We start from the raw sequence: 17,930 nt of genomic DNA on the forward strand, positions 1-17,930 counted from the left end.
AATTTTTTGTTCAGCTCCATTTGCTTGTTCCAGATCAAAGATGTAGCAACAGAAACTTGCATGGTCCCAAGCCATGACTGTCTTGTTTTCTGATATGTGGAATAAACTCTGGGTTCAGACCTATTAGCCCCACACTCTGAACCTTTCTGCATTAGTGACTGTATTGAACCTGTATTGGTAAAGAACTTGAAAATTTTGTTACTTTCCTTCCAGTTTTCTTTTTTATATATTTTATTTTTATTTGGATAAGGTATTCGCAAGTATTACACAAACCTTTTTACATATAAAACCTTTTCCATTTTTTATATATGTAAGATCCAATTAAAGGTGTTAAGTAACAATGGAGCTAACTGTGACTTAAGCAATTGGTACCACTCTGAGGTAAACCCATCAGAACCTGCAGACTTTCCGGCCTTTAATCAAAAGATGGCCACGTTCAGTTCTTTGGCAGTTACTGGTTCTAATAGGCATTCATTTTGTAAATCTGTGAGTTGAGCTAGTTCTAAAGAATTCGGAGAAGTGTATATATGGGACTCATTGGAGGCCTGGGGTTGAGAGTACAGCTCTTGATAGTATGTTTCAAAACTCTCTTGAATTTTCCCTATTGTACTCTCAACAAGCTTTGTATTTGGATTCTTTATTTTATGAATTGTATTGTTTGCTTGTTGTTTACGTAACTTATACAGTATGTTAATAATCTAGCTGATTTACCTCCTACTTCATAATTCTTTTGTCTCAGGTAAAGAAAATTTACTTTCCTACCAGTTTTCATCCTGCTCTCACAACACAGTTCACCTCTGACTCTTCCCTTCTCATTCTGGGTTGTTCCATCTCTATTTCAAGAGATAAGTTAGCACAAATATGTATTCCAAACACACAAATCAGAATCAGATATATTATTTTTGACATATGTCATGAAATTAGTTTTGCTGCTGCACAGTGCAGTACATTAAAATTACTATAAGTTATGATAAGAAATATATAAAAATAAATAGTGCAAAAAGTGAAGTATCTTCATGGTCTGTCCAGAAATCTGATAATGGAGGGGAAGAAATTGTTCTTAAAACATACACTCTTCAGGTTCCTGTGCCTTCTCACTGATAGTAGTAATGAGAAGAGGGCATGTCCTTGGTGGTGGGGTCCTTAATACATTAGCGTCTCCCCCTCTGGTTTCTGTGTTATTCCATTTATCCTATCCATCCTTTCACATTCTCCGCAATTTAAAATATATTTATCTCAGCTTCCCATCCTGACGTAAAGTCTCAAGCATGAAAATGAATTCTGTTTCTTTCTACAGATGCAGTTTTATTTTAGACTTCCAGAACCTGCAGGTTTTTGTTATCTCCAACGACACAATAAACATGAGATATGTAAAAAAATTGTAATACCGTTGCGGTATAGGATCCTGAGAAATACACGGGAGAACCGCTCATTACTATGGGCGGAAGTTCCCACTTGCTTCAAAAAGGCAACCATTATACAAATGCCTAAGAAGAATAATGTGAGCTGCTTTAATGACTATCGCCCAGTAGCACTCACATCAACAGTGATGAAATGCTTTGAGAGGTTGGTCATGACTAGACTGAACTCCTGTCTCAGCAAGGACCTGGACCCATTGCAATTTACTTACTGCCACAATAAGTCAACGGCAGATGCAATCTCAATGGCTCTTCACACGGCTTTAGACCACCTGGACAATGCAAACACCTATGTCAAGATGCTGTTCATCGACTGTAGCTCAGCATTTAATACCATCATCCCCACAACTCTGATTGAGAAATTGCAGAACCTGGGCCTCTGTTCCTCCCTGTGCAATTGGATCCTTGACTTCCTAACAGGAAGACCACAATCTGTGCAGATTGATGATACATAATCCTCTTCACTGACAATCAACACTGATGCACTTCAGGGTGTGTGCTTAGCCCACTGCTCTACTCTCTATATACACATGACTGTGTGGCTAGGCATAGCTCAAATACCATCTATAAATTTGCTGATGATACAACCATTGTTGGTAGAATTTCAGGTGGTGATGAGAGGGCGTACAGGAGAGAGATAAGCCAACTAGTGGAGTGGTGTCACAGCAACAACCTGGCACTCAACGTCAGTAAGACGAAAGAGCTGATTGTGGACTTTAGGAAGGGTAAGACGAAGGAACACATACCAATCCTCATAGAGAGATCAGAAGTGGTGAGTGTGAGCAGTTTCAAGTTCCTGGGTGTCAAGATCTCCGAGGATCTAACCTGGTCCCAACATATCGATGCAGTTATAAAGAAAGCAAGACAGCAACTATACTTTGTTAGAAGTTTGAAGAGATTTGGCATGTCAACAAATACATTCAAAAACTTCTATAATGCACCGTGGAGAGCATTCTGACAGGCTGCATCACTGTCTGGTATAGGGGTGCTACTGCACAGGACCGAAAGAAGCTGCAGAGGTCTGTAAATCTAGTCAGTTCCATCTCGTATACTAGCCTACAAAGTACCCAGGACATCTTCAGAAAGGCAGCTTCCACTATTAAGGACCTCCAGCACCCAGGGCATGTCCTTTTCTCACTGTTACAATCAGGTAGGAGGTACAGAAGCCTGAAGGCACACACTCAGCGATTTAGAAACAGCTTCTTCCCCTGTGCCATCCGATTCCTAAATGGACATTGAAACCTTGGACACTACCTCACTTGTTTTATTTTAATATACAGAATATCTGTTTTTGCACGATTTTTAATCTATTCAATATACTGTATACTCAGTATACTGTAATTGATTCGCTTATTTATTATTATTATTATGTTTATTTTTTTTCATTCTATATTATGTATTGCATTGAACTGCTGCTAAGTTGACAAATTTCACGTCACATGCCGGTGATAATAAACCTGATTCTGATAAGTGTTGCGCGCGCGCGCTTGTGTGCGTGTGCGGGGGGCGGTTCTTAAAGTAGGGCTGTGAAATCGAGGGAAAGATTGTAGTAGACAGAGCTGAGATTTCATCACACACACGGTAGGTTTGACAACTCAGGACACGACTTTTTTTGCATATGGTGATGCACCTGAATGAACTAGGCTACGGTTGGTACATACTTTAAAGAATACCGGGATTAGAATCGGTAGTAATTTTGAAAAGTCCACAGAAATTAATTTAACTTTGCAGGATCTATCAGTTCGCGGTCAGGATGGAATGGTTACTTTTGACGTTGGTACTGAGATTTTAGGAGACCACGTGTGCAGCGGCAAACCGAGTCGCTCTGATTGACAGCTTGCCTACTGCACGGATTTGCTCCGTTTTAAAATCAACTAGCAACGCAGCACGTGATTGAGTTGCCCCAAGGCCGCTCGCTGATTGGCCAATAAGCGCGGGTGGAGAGCGTGCAGAGGGAGGGATTGCGGTGAGAGCAAGATGGCGACTGCGGAGCCGGTAGCGGCCTCGGAGCCGGTGAGAAGGGAAAAGGGCTCGGCAGGGTTGGGAAAATAGCGAATCGGGTCCGGGCTGCTTGCTTACTGTTTATTTGCTTAAAGTGGGAGTTCGGTTATGTCTTTGGTTCCCCAAAGAGTAGTTTAGCTAAACATGACTTGGTGTGGACTCAGGTAACCAGCATGGCGTGCGGTTAATGCGGTCCTCTGAAGTGAAACGCAAAGCTCCATACGGAGATGTTGTTTCTTCTACTTTTCGAGGAGTTAGATGTGTAGTAATATTGGGCCTGGAGATGTCATGAACTCGAGGAAGGGAAGCATTGTGATTCAGCGAGGTGTGGTGGTGGGAAGGGGAACGGGGATTGGGGTGGATCGCAGGGCAGGTAGCAGAGGGAGACTCTGGTAGGTTCGTGTGTGGGGGGGGGTTGGGTAGAAAGATGGAGATGTTGAATAGGATGTCGGAAGGCTATTTCGAACTGGCTGGGCTGAGGTTGTGGGGAGGGAGTCGAGAAAGATTGGGTGGGGAGTGGGTATGGGAAAGACGGTTTTGGGCCCTTTGAGGGGGAGACAGTTTTAGGGCTGGTGGAAGTGTGGAGTGGGTGGGGCTTTTTGATTTGTTCAGAGAGTGCAGTGGGTGTGGGAAAGCAGGATTTTGGGCTGGCAGGAGACTAGTGTGTATGGGAAGGTGGAATATTGGGTTGGTAGAACAATGGAGTCTATGAGGAAAGAAGGTGGTATTGGGTAGATGGCAGATTCCCATATGTATGGAAAATGAGGGGGGAGGTGTGGATTTTGGGTTACTGGGAAAGTGGCAATACTGGAAGAGGTATTGGGAGGAAAGGGGGAGTGTTAGGCTATCTGGAAGGGATATATACAGAGGCTATAGGATGGGAAAATTGGGCCAGTGAAGGTTTGGGATGTTTAGAGTGAACTTTTACAGTGGCTGAGAGGGTGGGGTTGTGATGTAAAGGTTTTGGGTCTTGAAGAGAATGTGTGAGAAGTGGGGATCACTCAGAGAGGAGATTGGGGGCTTAACAGGTTTACTCTTTTCTATAGATGCTGCCTGGCCTGCAGCATTAATTCCTCCAGCACTTTGTGTGTGTGTGTGTAGTTTTGTCATCAGGATGTTGCCTGGATTAGAGTTCTCTCTATAAGGAGAGGTTGGTCAAATGTTGACTGTTTTCTCTGAAGCTTTGAAGGCTGGGAGCACTCTGATGAAAGTATATAAAATTATGAGAGCATATTTCTGTGCTCTGGTACTTAACGCATAGGTGGCCTTTTCGCCCAAAGTGGAGATGCCAAATACTAGAGGGTATGACTTTAAAGTGAGAGGGGGAAAGTTTTTAAGAAACTGTTTTGTGCCTATATCATGATGCTAGGGGAAGTGTTGGAAGCAGATAATGTTGGGGGAGCATTTAGAAAGTGTACATCAAAGGGCAAGGAATAGAGGGTTATTATAGACCATGTGGAGTAGCTTTTATGGTGATTGGCACAATGTAGAATGTGTCGAAGCAAATATGTAGGCTAAAAACTTTAATACTTCATTCAAGGCTGAGCTTAGTATTGCACATCCTTTTTTCTCATCATTTTGACCACATCTGTTCTCAAAATGAGGCTTTCTGCTGCGAGGTATCTGAAATGTGTTCCTTGTGCAGGAAATGCGGCTTCCATCCTAGTGTGGTAGTGTGGTCACATTCCTTGCATTTCTTGGATGTTGTTCGGACCCCCACCCCACCTCCACCACAGCACAGTTATAGTTCCCCTGGCCTTCACGTTCTTGCATTCACATCCAGCAAATCATCCTTTTGTCATTTCCATCAACTGCTCTAAGAATTCATGCCAAGCTACATCTTTCCCTCCTTACCCATTTGTCTCATACAGAGACCACTCCCAGGTCCACATTTCCCTGTAACTGTAGGGGATGCAACACCACTTGCATCTCTTTCCCTTGCATCATCCTCTATCAGGTAACTGATTTTCAGTGCACCGGTATTCTGGCTGCAATGAGTATCCCAAGCTCCCAGTTTCAAATCTCCTTCCCTTTCCCGCACTGATCTGTCAGGGTAAATCCAAAAAACCAGAAGAACCGGTGCTCAGATTCCACTGAGTAGTCTACAGCTCAATAGTATGAACATTTAATTTTGTATTTTCAGGTAACACACACTCCTTGTGCTGTTTTCTCTTCCTTCCTAGACTCCTCCATCACCCAATTTCCTCTCATCTCCATCTGGATCCATCAGCCTATTACCCCATCCTACAACTGTTTCTATCCCCTGTCCCAGTGTGTTCTTCTGCTTATCTTGCACCCCTATTTGGTTCCACTTAATATCTTCCTTGTGGATTCCAGCATCTGCAACTTATTTCCACACCACCTTTTTCTTGACCTCTATCCTCTACCCCACTTGGTTCCAAATGCTTCATTTATTTTCTCTCCTTAACTGTCAATCTGCCACCAACCTGCTAGCTTCTGCCTCACCTCTCCCTCTATATACTGCCTGTCTCCCTTGTACACTCTCATTACTAATGCAGGGTCCTGACTCAATGTTGACTATCCTTCCCAGATGCTACTTGACCCACTGAGTTCCTCCAGCAGTTGTATTTTGCTTAGATTCCAAATTTGTAACCTGTGTCCTCTGTAAAAGATTCAAAGTACATTTATACAACCCTGAGATTTGTCTTCCCACAGATAGCCATGAAACAAAGAAACAGCACGAAACCTGTTCAAAGAAAACATCAAGCATCCAACACATAAAAAGGAGCGAAAAGCACAATATAAAACACCAAACCACAGAATCATTGAAGCAGTCTAGGAATGTTCAGTTCAGTACAACTTAGCACTGCATCATTGGTTGACTACAGGCCACACAGCCAGTCTGTCCCAATCAAAACTGCGCAAAATAACAATTTTTTTTAAAAGCCAGTAACCAGGCATAACATGAACTGCAAGAGTCCAATCCACAAACTGTGTTGATTAATCCTCTTCTAAGACTCGGCAACATCAAGCAAAAGGGAGGCAGATAGATGGTGCTGAACACCTGCTCGTTAATTGTGGGTTCACATCATCTCCAGGCTGTACACTTGGCTTGAAATCTCACAGAACTTCCTCAGAGACAGCAAAGATACAGATTGCTCAATCTGCCTGAAAACATGCCATCAAAATATAAATCATAGGTTCTAATACCAGCTGTCGTATTGAAAGAAGTTGAAAGTTTTGTGAACTGTCTGAAGAACATCACCTTTGGTCAGGTTGTTTGCTGGCACCATCTACTTCAGTTCCTTAGATAGGCCTTTAGTGACAAAGGCAACATAATTCCCACCTGTCTCTGTCCCTGCCTGTTAGCCATCGAAATCCTCAACCTTGCATGTATTTTCTCAACTTGGAGTACATATTTGAATTGGTGTAGATGGGCAAAAATTTGGCATGGATGCTGTGGGCCAAGAGCTTCTGTGCTGTACCATTCCATGGCTATGCTATTCCAATACACAGTGGTGCAACTGTAGCATCAGAACTTTTATCTGTATCCTTATTGGACAAGTAATGTATTACCTTGTTGTTTCCTGGACTAGCAATATTTTAGAAGGTCTTGACCCTGAGCCACAGGACTGAAATCTGGAGCAAAAAAAAAGCTGCTGGAGGAATTTCCATGCAAGTTTTTACAGCTTTGTATATTTAAGAAATTCCTCAATGTTCCTTTGTTAATATTTTTGAATTGCCTCCCCTCTTGTAGCTCAGTAACAGTTTTTTGCTTCCTTTTAGGAAAAGTGCTAATAAAAATGGGTTGTGCTTGTCAATACTACAACCTTAGTTCTGCAATGGTGATGCAATATAGAAGGTGACAAAACCTGAAATCCTTGCCTGACAAATGTTTCAAGATGCCTTTGAAGAAGGCCATTGATAAGGTGACACACAAGATGCTGCTAAACAAGAGCTCATGGTGTTAGAGGAAAGATAACAGCATTGACAGAAGATTGGCTGACTAGCAGAGTCTTTTTCAGAAAGGCTGCTGGTGTCTTGGAGTTCCACAGGGATAATTTTCACTTTGATCTAGGTGAAGGAATTATGGGCGTTGTGGTCAGGTTTTGCAGACGATACAAAGATAAGTAGATGGGCTGGTAGTGCTGTGGAGAAATGATGTCTGCAGAAAGACTGGAGCAAGTTAGGAGAGAGGTTGAGGAAGTGGCAATTAGAATACAGTATAAAGAAGTGTTGGGTCATGCACTATTTTCTAAATGGGGAAAGAATTTTGAAATTGTAGCTAAAAAGGATTTGGGATTCCTTTAAGTTAACTTGCAAAATGAGATGGTAGTAATGAAGACAAATGCAATATTGGCAGTCATTTTGAGGGGACTAAATATGAAAACAAGGATGTACTAGAGAGGCATTATAAGATGTTGATCAGCCGACATTGAAGCATTGGGAGCAATCTTGGGCTCTGTATTGAAGGAAAGATGTGCAGCTCTAGAATGGGTCCAGAGGAGGTTTACATGAATGAAGGGCTTGATCTATGAGGAGCAGTTGATGTTTCTGGGTCTGGACTCAATGGTGTTCAGAAGGAAAAAAAATACAAGATAATGAAAGGCTTAGATCAAGTGGATGTGGAGAGTGTCTTTTCATTTGTAGAAGAATCTAGAGTCACTGCCTCAGAATAGAGATGTCTTCTTAGAACTGACATGAGGAATTTCTTCAGCCTTTTTCCAGGTGCTGAATCTGTGCAGTTTGTTGCTATCGAGGTCAAGTCATTGGGAATAGCTGAGGCAGAAATTGATAAATTCTTGATTGCTGTGTTACAGGGAGAATGGGATTGAGAAAAAAAAATTAGTGAAGATTGAATGGCAAAGCAAACTTGATGGTCCAAATGCCCTAATTCTGCCTGTATTCTGTTGGTGAGACAGTTAGCTGGCTCCTCTGCATAAACATGTTAAAGCATGTTTTTGTAGCTTTGAGGACAAAAACATGCTTTTGTAGCTTTCAGTTTTGTGTAAAATTTAGTAAAACATTTGTAGGATGCTCAGTTTTGTATTTATTTTACAGCAAGAAATAACTGAAGTACTGGAAACTGATAGAGCAACACCAGATGCGTGCTCAGAAAATGCAACCCAAGATCAATATCTGAAACATCCTCTACAGAACAGGTCAGTCAATGTACATCAAGACAAAATAAGCAAAGTGGGAATTGTAATATCTAGGGATTTATAACTTTCTGTCACTTCTGGAAAGTGGAAATAGGGCTGAGTACCTGAGAGGAATTTTAAATTTTCCTTCAAATGAGCTTCAAGTTCCACTTCAGATATTAGAGTTTAAATATATCAAAATTCCTGAGGATTGTTAAGGTTGATGACTTAAATTGAGGTTCACCTTCCTCAAAACTTGGATTTAAAAGATCTTGGATCATGTCACAGGGCTGAATGGTGTAATTCTGCTTCTGAGTTTGCCTAGCCATTCAATTATAGCTGATTTGTTTTTCCCTTCAACCCCATTCTCCTGCCTTCTCCCTGTAACCTTTGATACTCTTACTAAGTCAAGAACATATCAACCTCTGCTTTAAATATACACAGTGACTGGCCTCCACAGCCATCTCTGGTAATAGATTCCACACATCCATTACATTCTGGGAAAAGAAATTATTCCCCATTACTCTTCTAAATGAGCATTCTATTCTGAGGCTGTATCCTCTGGTCCTAGACTCTCCCACTTTTGGAAACGTCCTCTTCCATGTCCGCTCAATATCCGATAGGTTATGATGAGATACCTCTTAATTCTTCTAAACACCAGCAGGTGCAGGACATCAAACACACTTCATAAGTTAACCCTTTCATTCATGGGATCATTCTTGTAAACCTTCGCTGGACCCTGTCCAATGCCAGCACTTCCTTTCTTAGATATGGGCCCAAAACGGCTCACAGTACTCCAAATGTGGTCTAATGAATGCCTTATAAAGCCTCATCATTATATCTTTGCTTTTATATTCCAGTCTTCTGGAAATTAATGCTAAAATTGTTTGCCTTCCTTACTACTGACTCAATTTGCCAATTAATCTTTACACCATCCTTCACCAGAGCTCCCAAGTTCCTTTGAAGCTCAGTCTGCTCCTTATTTAGATAAGTCTGTGCCTTTATTCTTACTACCAAAGTGCATGACCATACACTTTCCTGCACTGTATTGCACCTGCTACTTTGCCCATTCTCCCAATTTGTCCAAGTCCTCCTTCAGACACCCTGCTTCCTCAACACCACTTGCCTCTCTACCTATTGTTGTATTGGCCATGAAGCCATAAATTCCATCTTCCAGATCATTACCGTGAAAAGTACCAGAACACCCCGGTCATTGGCAGCCAACCATTGAAGGCCCTTTTCATTTCCACTCTTTTCCTTCTGCCAGTCAATAAATCTCCTATCCTTACTACTGTCTTCTATGTAATACCATGGGCTCTTGTTCAGCAGCCTTGGCACCTTATGAAAGGCTTTTGTCAAAGTAAGCATCCACATTCTCCTTTATTCTGCTTGTTATTTAAATTCCAACACATTTGTCGGGTAAGATTTCCCCTCAAAGAAACAATGCTGACTTTAGCCTAAAGTGTCTCTTCAGGTATCCTGAAGCCTCATTCTTAATGGACACTTAACATCTTGCCAACCACTGAAGTTCAGAGAACTGGCCTACAATTCCCTGTCTTTTGTCTTTTGCAGTTTAAAGAGTGGATTGACATTTGTGATTTTCCACTTCTCTGGAATCATTTCAAATCAAATGATTCTTCAAAAATCGCTACCAAGTCCTCTGCAACCTCTCTAGCTACCTCTTTCAGACCTTGGGGTATATTCCATTTCTGGTTCTACTCTAGAACTGAACTAGTTCTATAAAATAGAAATAGTAGATAAGTAGAATTACTTGTATTTCTTATTCTATGCTTAAATTAGTTCACAAAGACATGTAATTGTTACCTTCTCCACATTAAGCTAGTTGTGCTCCAAACCTCTGCATACTGTTTCATTTTTTTTAAGTAAGTAAGTGATCATATTGATAAGTGAACGCTATGATGAAGAAACTTCTACACTGACAGCAGCTGATCTTCATATTGTAATGCTGTTTGTCTAGTTACTGGATTAATGACAAATTAATGCCAGTTTTTTTTGAGGAAATAACAAACAGAATAGACAAAGGGAGAATAAGTGGATGCCTACTTCGATAAAAGCCTTTGATAAGGTGCCAAGGCTGCTGAACAAGAGTCCATGGTATTACACAGAAGATACTAGTAAAGATACATTGACTGGCAGTTTGAGTTTTGAGAAATGTCTGGTACTATGGTAAGCAGGAAAAGATTTGTGGTGCAATAGGATAGTCTGTGTGTCATGTTTATTAACTATTTGGATGTGAATGTAGAAGGTAAACCTTTGCAGATATCATGAAAATTTGTGATGTTGATTGTGGGCAGTATGTTTATGATATTAGTCAATTGGTAAGATGAGCAGATCAATGGCAAATGGGATTTAATCCTGATAGGTGCTAGAGGATATCCCCAATGGTAGGGCCTGAAGGAGGATCGAAGAATGGAGGGATCTCTGTAGAAATCAAAGGATCTTTGAAGTTTGCAACATTGTAATATAAGGTGATGGAGAAAGTGTATAGAGTGCTTGCTTTCATTAGCTGGGGCATTGAATATAAGAACAGGTACATCTTTATAAAACACTGGCTTTGCCACAGTTGAAATAGAGTGTGCAGTTGTCTCCTCACAATAGGATGGATGTGATTGCACTGGAGAGGATGCAGAGGACATTTAGCAGGTTAATGCCTGAAATGGAGCACATCACTGGATAGATTAGATTTATTTTGCTTTTGGAGAAAAGATGGTTTAAAGGGTTTCTGATTGTGGTATACAAAATTAAGGAGCATAGAATGGGTGAATGGTAGTAAAGTTTTCTCCATAAAAAGAGACCAAAATCAGAGGATATGTGTTTAAGGTAAATTTAGAGAGAATCTGATTGTTTTCATAAACCTCATTGTAATTTGCAATCCACTGGCTGAATATAGTGGAAGCAAGTTTGCAGAACACTTGTGTATCTTCAATTGCTAAGGCATATAAGGTTATGGATCAGGTGTTTGTAGATTGTATTGTTGGCATGGCTATAGGGCCAAATTCCATGCTGTATGAATGTTGGCCAAATAGTTGTGGGGCACTTGATTAATTCTGCAAAATACTGAAATGTGTAAAAAAATTTTAGTATAATTGGGATTTGTAAGCTTTTAATATCCTTTAATGCTGAAACTGCTATAATATTGTAATTTTGGTACATAGTTTTGACAGCAAGTATTGGTGGAATAAGTACCGTATAATCAGAAATTGGTGCTTGGTCAGTTCTCCACCTCTGGCCCACAGGGTTGCCAGCATTTAGAAGAAGACTAACCTGTCAAGGAAGTTAATTAGTGTAGAGCACAAGTTCAAGATCAATTCTAAATCACAATATTAAACCTCTACTTTAGTTCATATGATAAGTTCACTACTTATGTTTTGTATTATAGGTGGGCACTGTGGTATTTTAAAAATGACAAGTCCAAAAGTTGGACAGAAAACTTGCGGCTTATTGCTAAATTTGATACAGTTGAAGACTTCTGGGCGTAAGTATTGCTTTATGAATTCTGGGTGGTGTGCTTTACCTTAAAGTTGTAGTAGAAGGCATGAAGTAGAAGCCACATCTTCCTCCAAGCTTCTCCCTTCCTTACCAGTCCTGATGAAGAGTCTCTATCCAAAATATCATCTGTTTATTTCCCTCCATATATGCTGCTTGACCTGTTGAGTTCCTTACAGCATTTTGTGTGTTGAAGTAGTTCCAAGGTGTGTGTTGGTTAAAGAGTGAAGTTCAAAGGAAAGATCCCATTCCTTATTGAATTAAAGTGATGCAGTTGTGGTGGATGTTGTTATAAATCTGCTGGAACTTGGGTCAAAAGTAAACATTTAGATTGATCTTTTATCAGAACTGGAGAAAAGTGATTAACATGTGGAGAAAGGTATGTTGAAAGAACAAAAGAGAAAGATTATGATGAGGTGGCAGAAAGGAAAGATTAAATTACAAATGGATAGTGCAAGGTGAACAAGGACGTTTGGGAGTTGTTTTGGAAAATCATAGCTAGGTAAATTGGAATAGTGACAAGTCTCCTAGATATTACGTTTGTACTGGCAAACTTCAAATGCTAGTTTAGTAGCATTGGGCTCATGCTAACAAACTGAAGAAAGAATGCCAATGTATCTAATGCATTTTAATCAGTGCAGATACAGGTGCCCTCATGTACAGGGATCTTACACTGATTTTCTGTATTACCAACCATATCATTTGTGTATGTGTTGAAAAATGCAAATTGAACTAAAAAGCTAAGTATTTATTTTATATTTTCACAAGTTCTTTAAGGGCCAATTTCTGTGACCCAGTCATATCACAGGAATTCCCTGCACTGTTTTCTCCCTATTGATTAACTTGGTCTGATGTGCTAAAGAAATTCTAAGAAGAATAAGATAAAGTATTATAAAAGACATATTTTTGTGTAGGTCTTTAAGGCTGCAGAGAATTTGGATATATCACTTTTACAATCCCTGTCAGGATTGATGGAAATCTTCATCTTTGGAAGAGATAAACCATGGACCTGCAATAAATAGCTCAAAATTTGCTGTGTATAAACTGTTTCTGTTTGTGAAGATTTAGAAATATAGTCATAGTCATACTTTATCGATCCCAGGGGGAAATTGGTTTTCGTTACAGTTGCACCATAAATAATAAATAGTAATAGAACCATAAATAGTTAAATAGTAATATGTAAATTATGCCAGTAAATTATGAAATAAGTCCAGGACCAGCCTATCAGCACAGGGTGTCTGACCCTCCAAGGGAGGAGTTGTAAAGTTTGATGGCCACAGGCAGGAATGACTTCCTATGACGCTCTGTGCTGCATCTTGGAGGAATGAGTCTCTGGCTGAATGTACTCCTGTGCCCACCCAGTGCATTATGTAGTGGATGGGAGACATTGACCAAGATGGCATGCAACTTAGACAGCATCCTCTTTTCAGACACCACTGTGAGAGTGTCCAGTTCCATCCCCACAACATCACTGGCCTTACGAATAAGTTTGTTGATTCTGTTGGTGTCTGCTACCCTCAGCCTGCTGCCCCAGCACACAACAGCAAACATGATAGCACTGGCTACCACAGACTCGTAGAACATCCTCAGCATCGTCCGGCAGATGTTAAAGGACCTCAGTCTCCTCAGGAAATAGAGACGGCTCTGACCCTTCTTGTAGATAGCCTCAGTGGACTGATGAAAGGGGATAAAGAACATGGATAAGAAAAAACAAACACAGAATATGTTAGAAAATTTCAGGAAGTCCATGGTAGGGAAAATGATCGACGTTAGTCAGTGCAGCCTCACCAATGCAGAATTGCAGAATCATTATTACAGAAATGGGCTACATGAGGTGCAGGACTGGTAGCTAAATGTTACAGGTTCTATAGGCAGGATAGAGGTGGAGAAAAGAGGTTGTGGAGGCTTGGGGAGGATTTGCAATTCTGATGTAGAACATCACAGAAGTAGTTAAATGAAATTACTGCAGGGATCATCCAGTGAGGCTTTATGGGTGGAGCTGAGAAATAAGGGGATGATCTCCTCATTTGGGATTGTATGAAAGGCTCCCTAATAGGCAATAGGAATTAGAGGAACAAATGTGCAGGGAGATTGCAGAAAGTTGAAAGAGTTAGAGTTGTCATTGTGGGGGATTTTAACTTTTTTAAACATAGACTGAGACTGCCAGAACGTGTAGGGCTTAAATGAAGTGAAATTTATTGTGTTCAGGAAAGTTTCCTCAGGCAATATATAAAAAACCTTTCCTAAGAAAAGGGCAAAAATTAGGAAGACAAGTGATTGAGGTGTCAAAGGGAAACACGGTGGATGTGGTGCCTAGAATTATAGCAGAGGAGGAGAAGAAAGTCTTAAAACATATGAAGGTAGATAAATCAACAGGGGTCCATCAGTATATACAAGAATACTATGGAAAAGAGAAGAAGGAATTGGAGGAGTCCTGTAAAAATGCATCACCGTTAGCAACAGGTAAAATGCCAGAGGACTGGATAGTGGCTAATGTGCCTTTAATGGCTACAGAGGGAAAACCTGGAAACTATAGACTAGTCTTTGGTAATAATTAACATGACAATACTGTATCTGTAGTAGGCAAGTTAATCTAGGTGATTTTCAGCGATAAGATGTACAGTTGGCTCTCCTTATCTGCAGGGGATTGGTTCTGGGACCCCCTCACTGATACCAAAAAACGGGGATGCTCAAGTCCCTTATTTAACCTGGCTCAGTGCGGTGGACTTTAGGACCCAACGGAGCCCCGGACCTTATTTAACCTGTCTCAGTGCGGTGGACTTTAGGACCCGGCAGAGCTCTGAATCCACAATGTTTCTGTTCACGAAAATAATCATGATCACGATTGGAAATAATAAAGCGATCGGAAAGCATTGAAATGCCATCGGTTATTGGAAAAGCATTAGGCTACAGTCGGTCAACGATCGGAACAATTTTAAAGGATAAAGTGAGAAAGGCCCTGCCCTGATGAAAGCTACAATTATTACGAAGCAACACAGTGGTTTAATTATTGAAATACATACATTTCTTAAGTGTTTTGTATGCATAGAAAGGTAAAATATATACTAAGACAAACATTTGACTAACTGATACTAAATAATACCGGATGTACCTGTTCCGACTTGCTTTGTAAGAGAACTTCTGGTTTTTCTCGATCCCGATCCACAGTAACCTATGCACATCCTCCCATATACTTTAAATCATCTCTAGATTACTTATAATACCTAATACAATATAAATGCTAAGTAAATAGTTGTTATACTGCATTGTTTAGGGAATAATGACAAAAAAAGTCTGTTCGTGCTCAAACAACAAGTGCCGGAGAGAGAACTTATGGGTTTTCCCAATCCACGCATGTGGAACCCGCAGATAAGGAGGGCCGACTGTACATGTGTATAGAAAAGCAGGCAGTCAGCAAGCCTTTGTGGGGGTGAGATCATGTTTTGTGAGTTTAAATTCGTTAAAGTAACCAAGAGGGTGGATGTGGGAAAAGGGTAGGTTCGACGTTGTCTGACAAGGAAAGTTAGATTGCATAGGATCCAAGAAATGCATGCTAATTGTATATACAGTTTGCTTGATGGGGAAAGAGGGTGATGGTGGAAGGTTATTTTACAGACTGGAGACCTGTGACAAGTGGAGTGCCAAAGGTCATTGTTAGGACCACTGTTACCTGTTATTATTACCAATGATTGGCTGAGAATGTACAATGTACGTTCAGTAATTCTGTAAATGACACTAAGGTGGTATAGTGGACAATGAAGAAAATTGTTTTAAAAATTCATGGATTTTATTCAGCTGAAAAACTCTAGAAATATAGAAAACCTACAGCACAATACAGGCCCTTCGGCCCGCAAAGCTGTACTGGACATGTCCTCAGAAATTACTTAGGGTTACCCAAGCCCTCTATTTTTTCTAAGCTCCATGTACAGGAGTCTCTTAAAAGACCCTATCATATCCGCCTCTACATCTGTCACCAGCAGCCCATTCCACGCACACACTAATTTCAAAACTTACCCCTGACATCTCCTCTGTACCTGCTTCCAAGCACCTTAAAACTGTGTCATTTCAGCCCTGGGAGAAAGCCTCTGACTATCCACGCGAACAATGCCTGTCATCATCTTAAACACCTCTATCAGGTCACCTCTCATCCTCCGTCGCTTCAAGGAAAAATGGCCGAGTTCATTGAACCTATTTTCATAAGGCATGCTCCCCAATCCAGGCAACATCCTTGTAAATCTCCTCTGCACCCTTTCTATGGTTTCCACATCCTTCCTGTAGTGAGGCAACAAGAACGGAGCACAGTATTCCCAAGTGGGGCCTGACCAGGTTCCTATATAGCTGCAGCATTACCTCTCAGATCCTAAACTCAATCCCACGATTGATGGAGGCCAATGCACCATATGCTTTCTTAACCACAGGGTCAACCAGCACAGCAGCTTTGAGTGTCCTATGGGCTCGGACCCCAAGGTCCCTCTGATCCTCCACACTGCTAAGAATCTTACCATTAATACTGTATTCTGCCATCATATTTGACCTACCAAAACAAACCACCTCACACTGATCTGGGTTGAACTACATCTGACACTTCTCAGCCCAGTTTTGCATCCCATCAATGTCCCACTGTAACCTCTGACAGCCCTCTACACTATCCACAACACCCCCAACCTTGGTATCATCAGCAAATTTACTAACCCATCATTCCACTTCCCATCCAGGTCATTTATAAAAGTCATGAAGAGTAGGGCTCCCAGAACAGATCCCTGATGCACACCACTGGTGACCGATCTCCATGCAAAATACAACACATCCACAACCACTCTTTGCATTCTGTGGGCAAGCCAGTTCTGGATCCACAAAGCAATGTCCCCTTAGATCCCGTGCCTCCTTACTTTCTCAATAAGTCTTGTATGGGGTACCTTGTCAAATGCCTTGCTGAAATCCATATACACTACTTCTACTGCTCTACCTTCATCAACGTGTTTAGTCACATCCTCAAAAAATTCAATCAGGCTTGTAAGGCACGACCTGCCTTTGACAAAACCATGCTAACTATTCCTAATCATATTATGCCTCTCCAAATGTTCATAAATCCTGCCTCTCAGGATCTTTTCCATCATCTTACCAACCACTGAAGTAAGACTCACTGGTCTATAATTTCCTGGGCTATCTCTACTCCCTTTCTTGAATAATGGAACAACATCCGCCATCCTCCAATCCTCCAGAACCTCTCCCATCCCCATTGATGATGCAAAAATCATCACCAGAGGCTCAGCAATCTCCTCCCTTGCCTCCCATAGTAGCCTAGGGTACATCTCGTCCAGTCCCAATGACTTATTCAACTTGATGCTTTCCAAAAGCTCCAGCACATCTTCTTTCTTAATATCTACATGCTCAAGCTTTTCAGTCCACTGTAAGTCATCCCTACAATCACCAAGATCCTTTTCCATAGTGAATACTGAAGCAAAGTACTCATTAAGTACCTCTGCTATCTCCCCCAGTTCCATACCCACTTTTCCACAGTCACACTTGATTGGTCCTATTCTTTCATGTCATATCCTCTTCCTCTTCACATACTTGTAGAATGCCTTGGGGTTTTCCTTAATCCTGTCCGCCAAGGCCTTCTCATGGCCCCTTCTGGCTTTCCAAATTTCTTCCTTGAGGTCCTTCCTGCTACCCTCATAATCTTCTAGATCTCTATCATTACCTAGTTTTTTTGAACCTATCGTAAGCTCTTCTTCTTGACTAGATTTACAACAGCCTTTGTACAGCACAGTTCCTGTACCCTACCATCCTTTCCCCATCTCGTTGGAACATATCTATGCAGAACTCCACGCACGTATCCCCTGAACATTTGCCACATTTCTTCCGTACATTTCCCTGAGAACATCTTATCCCAATTTAT

General features: G+C 41.1%; 1 protein-coding gene across 3 annotated transcripts in view; it reads left to right on the forward strand.

Moving 5' to 3' along the window:
- Positions 1-17,930, forward strand: part of eif4e1c (eukaryotic translation initiation factor 4E family member 1c) — a 78,070-nt gene that overhangs the window by 33,023 nt on the left and 27,117 nt on the right. For 2 of the 3 annotated variants that reach the window (XM_063071482.1, XM_063071481.1), the window contains exons 3-4: positions 8,442-8,542; positions 11,922-12,017. In XM_063071482.1, the coding sequence (XP_062927552.1) occupies positions 8,442-8,542; positions 11,922-12,017 (197 nt within the window). Of the gene's footprint in view, positions 1-3,339; positions 3,432-8,441; positions 8,543-11,921; positions 12,018-17,930 lie in introns of those variants that run through there. The other variant, XM_063071479.1, reaches the window with a different exon arrangement.

Source organism: Mobula hypostoma, chromosome 19, assembly GCF_963921235.1.
Source record: "Mobula hypostoma chromosome 19, sMobHyp1.1, whole genome shotgun sequence".
In the NCBI taxonomy this organism is placed as follows: Eukaryota; Metazoa; Chordata; class Chondrichthyes; order Myliobatiformes; family Myliobatidae; genus Mobula; species Mobula hypostoma.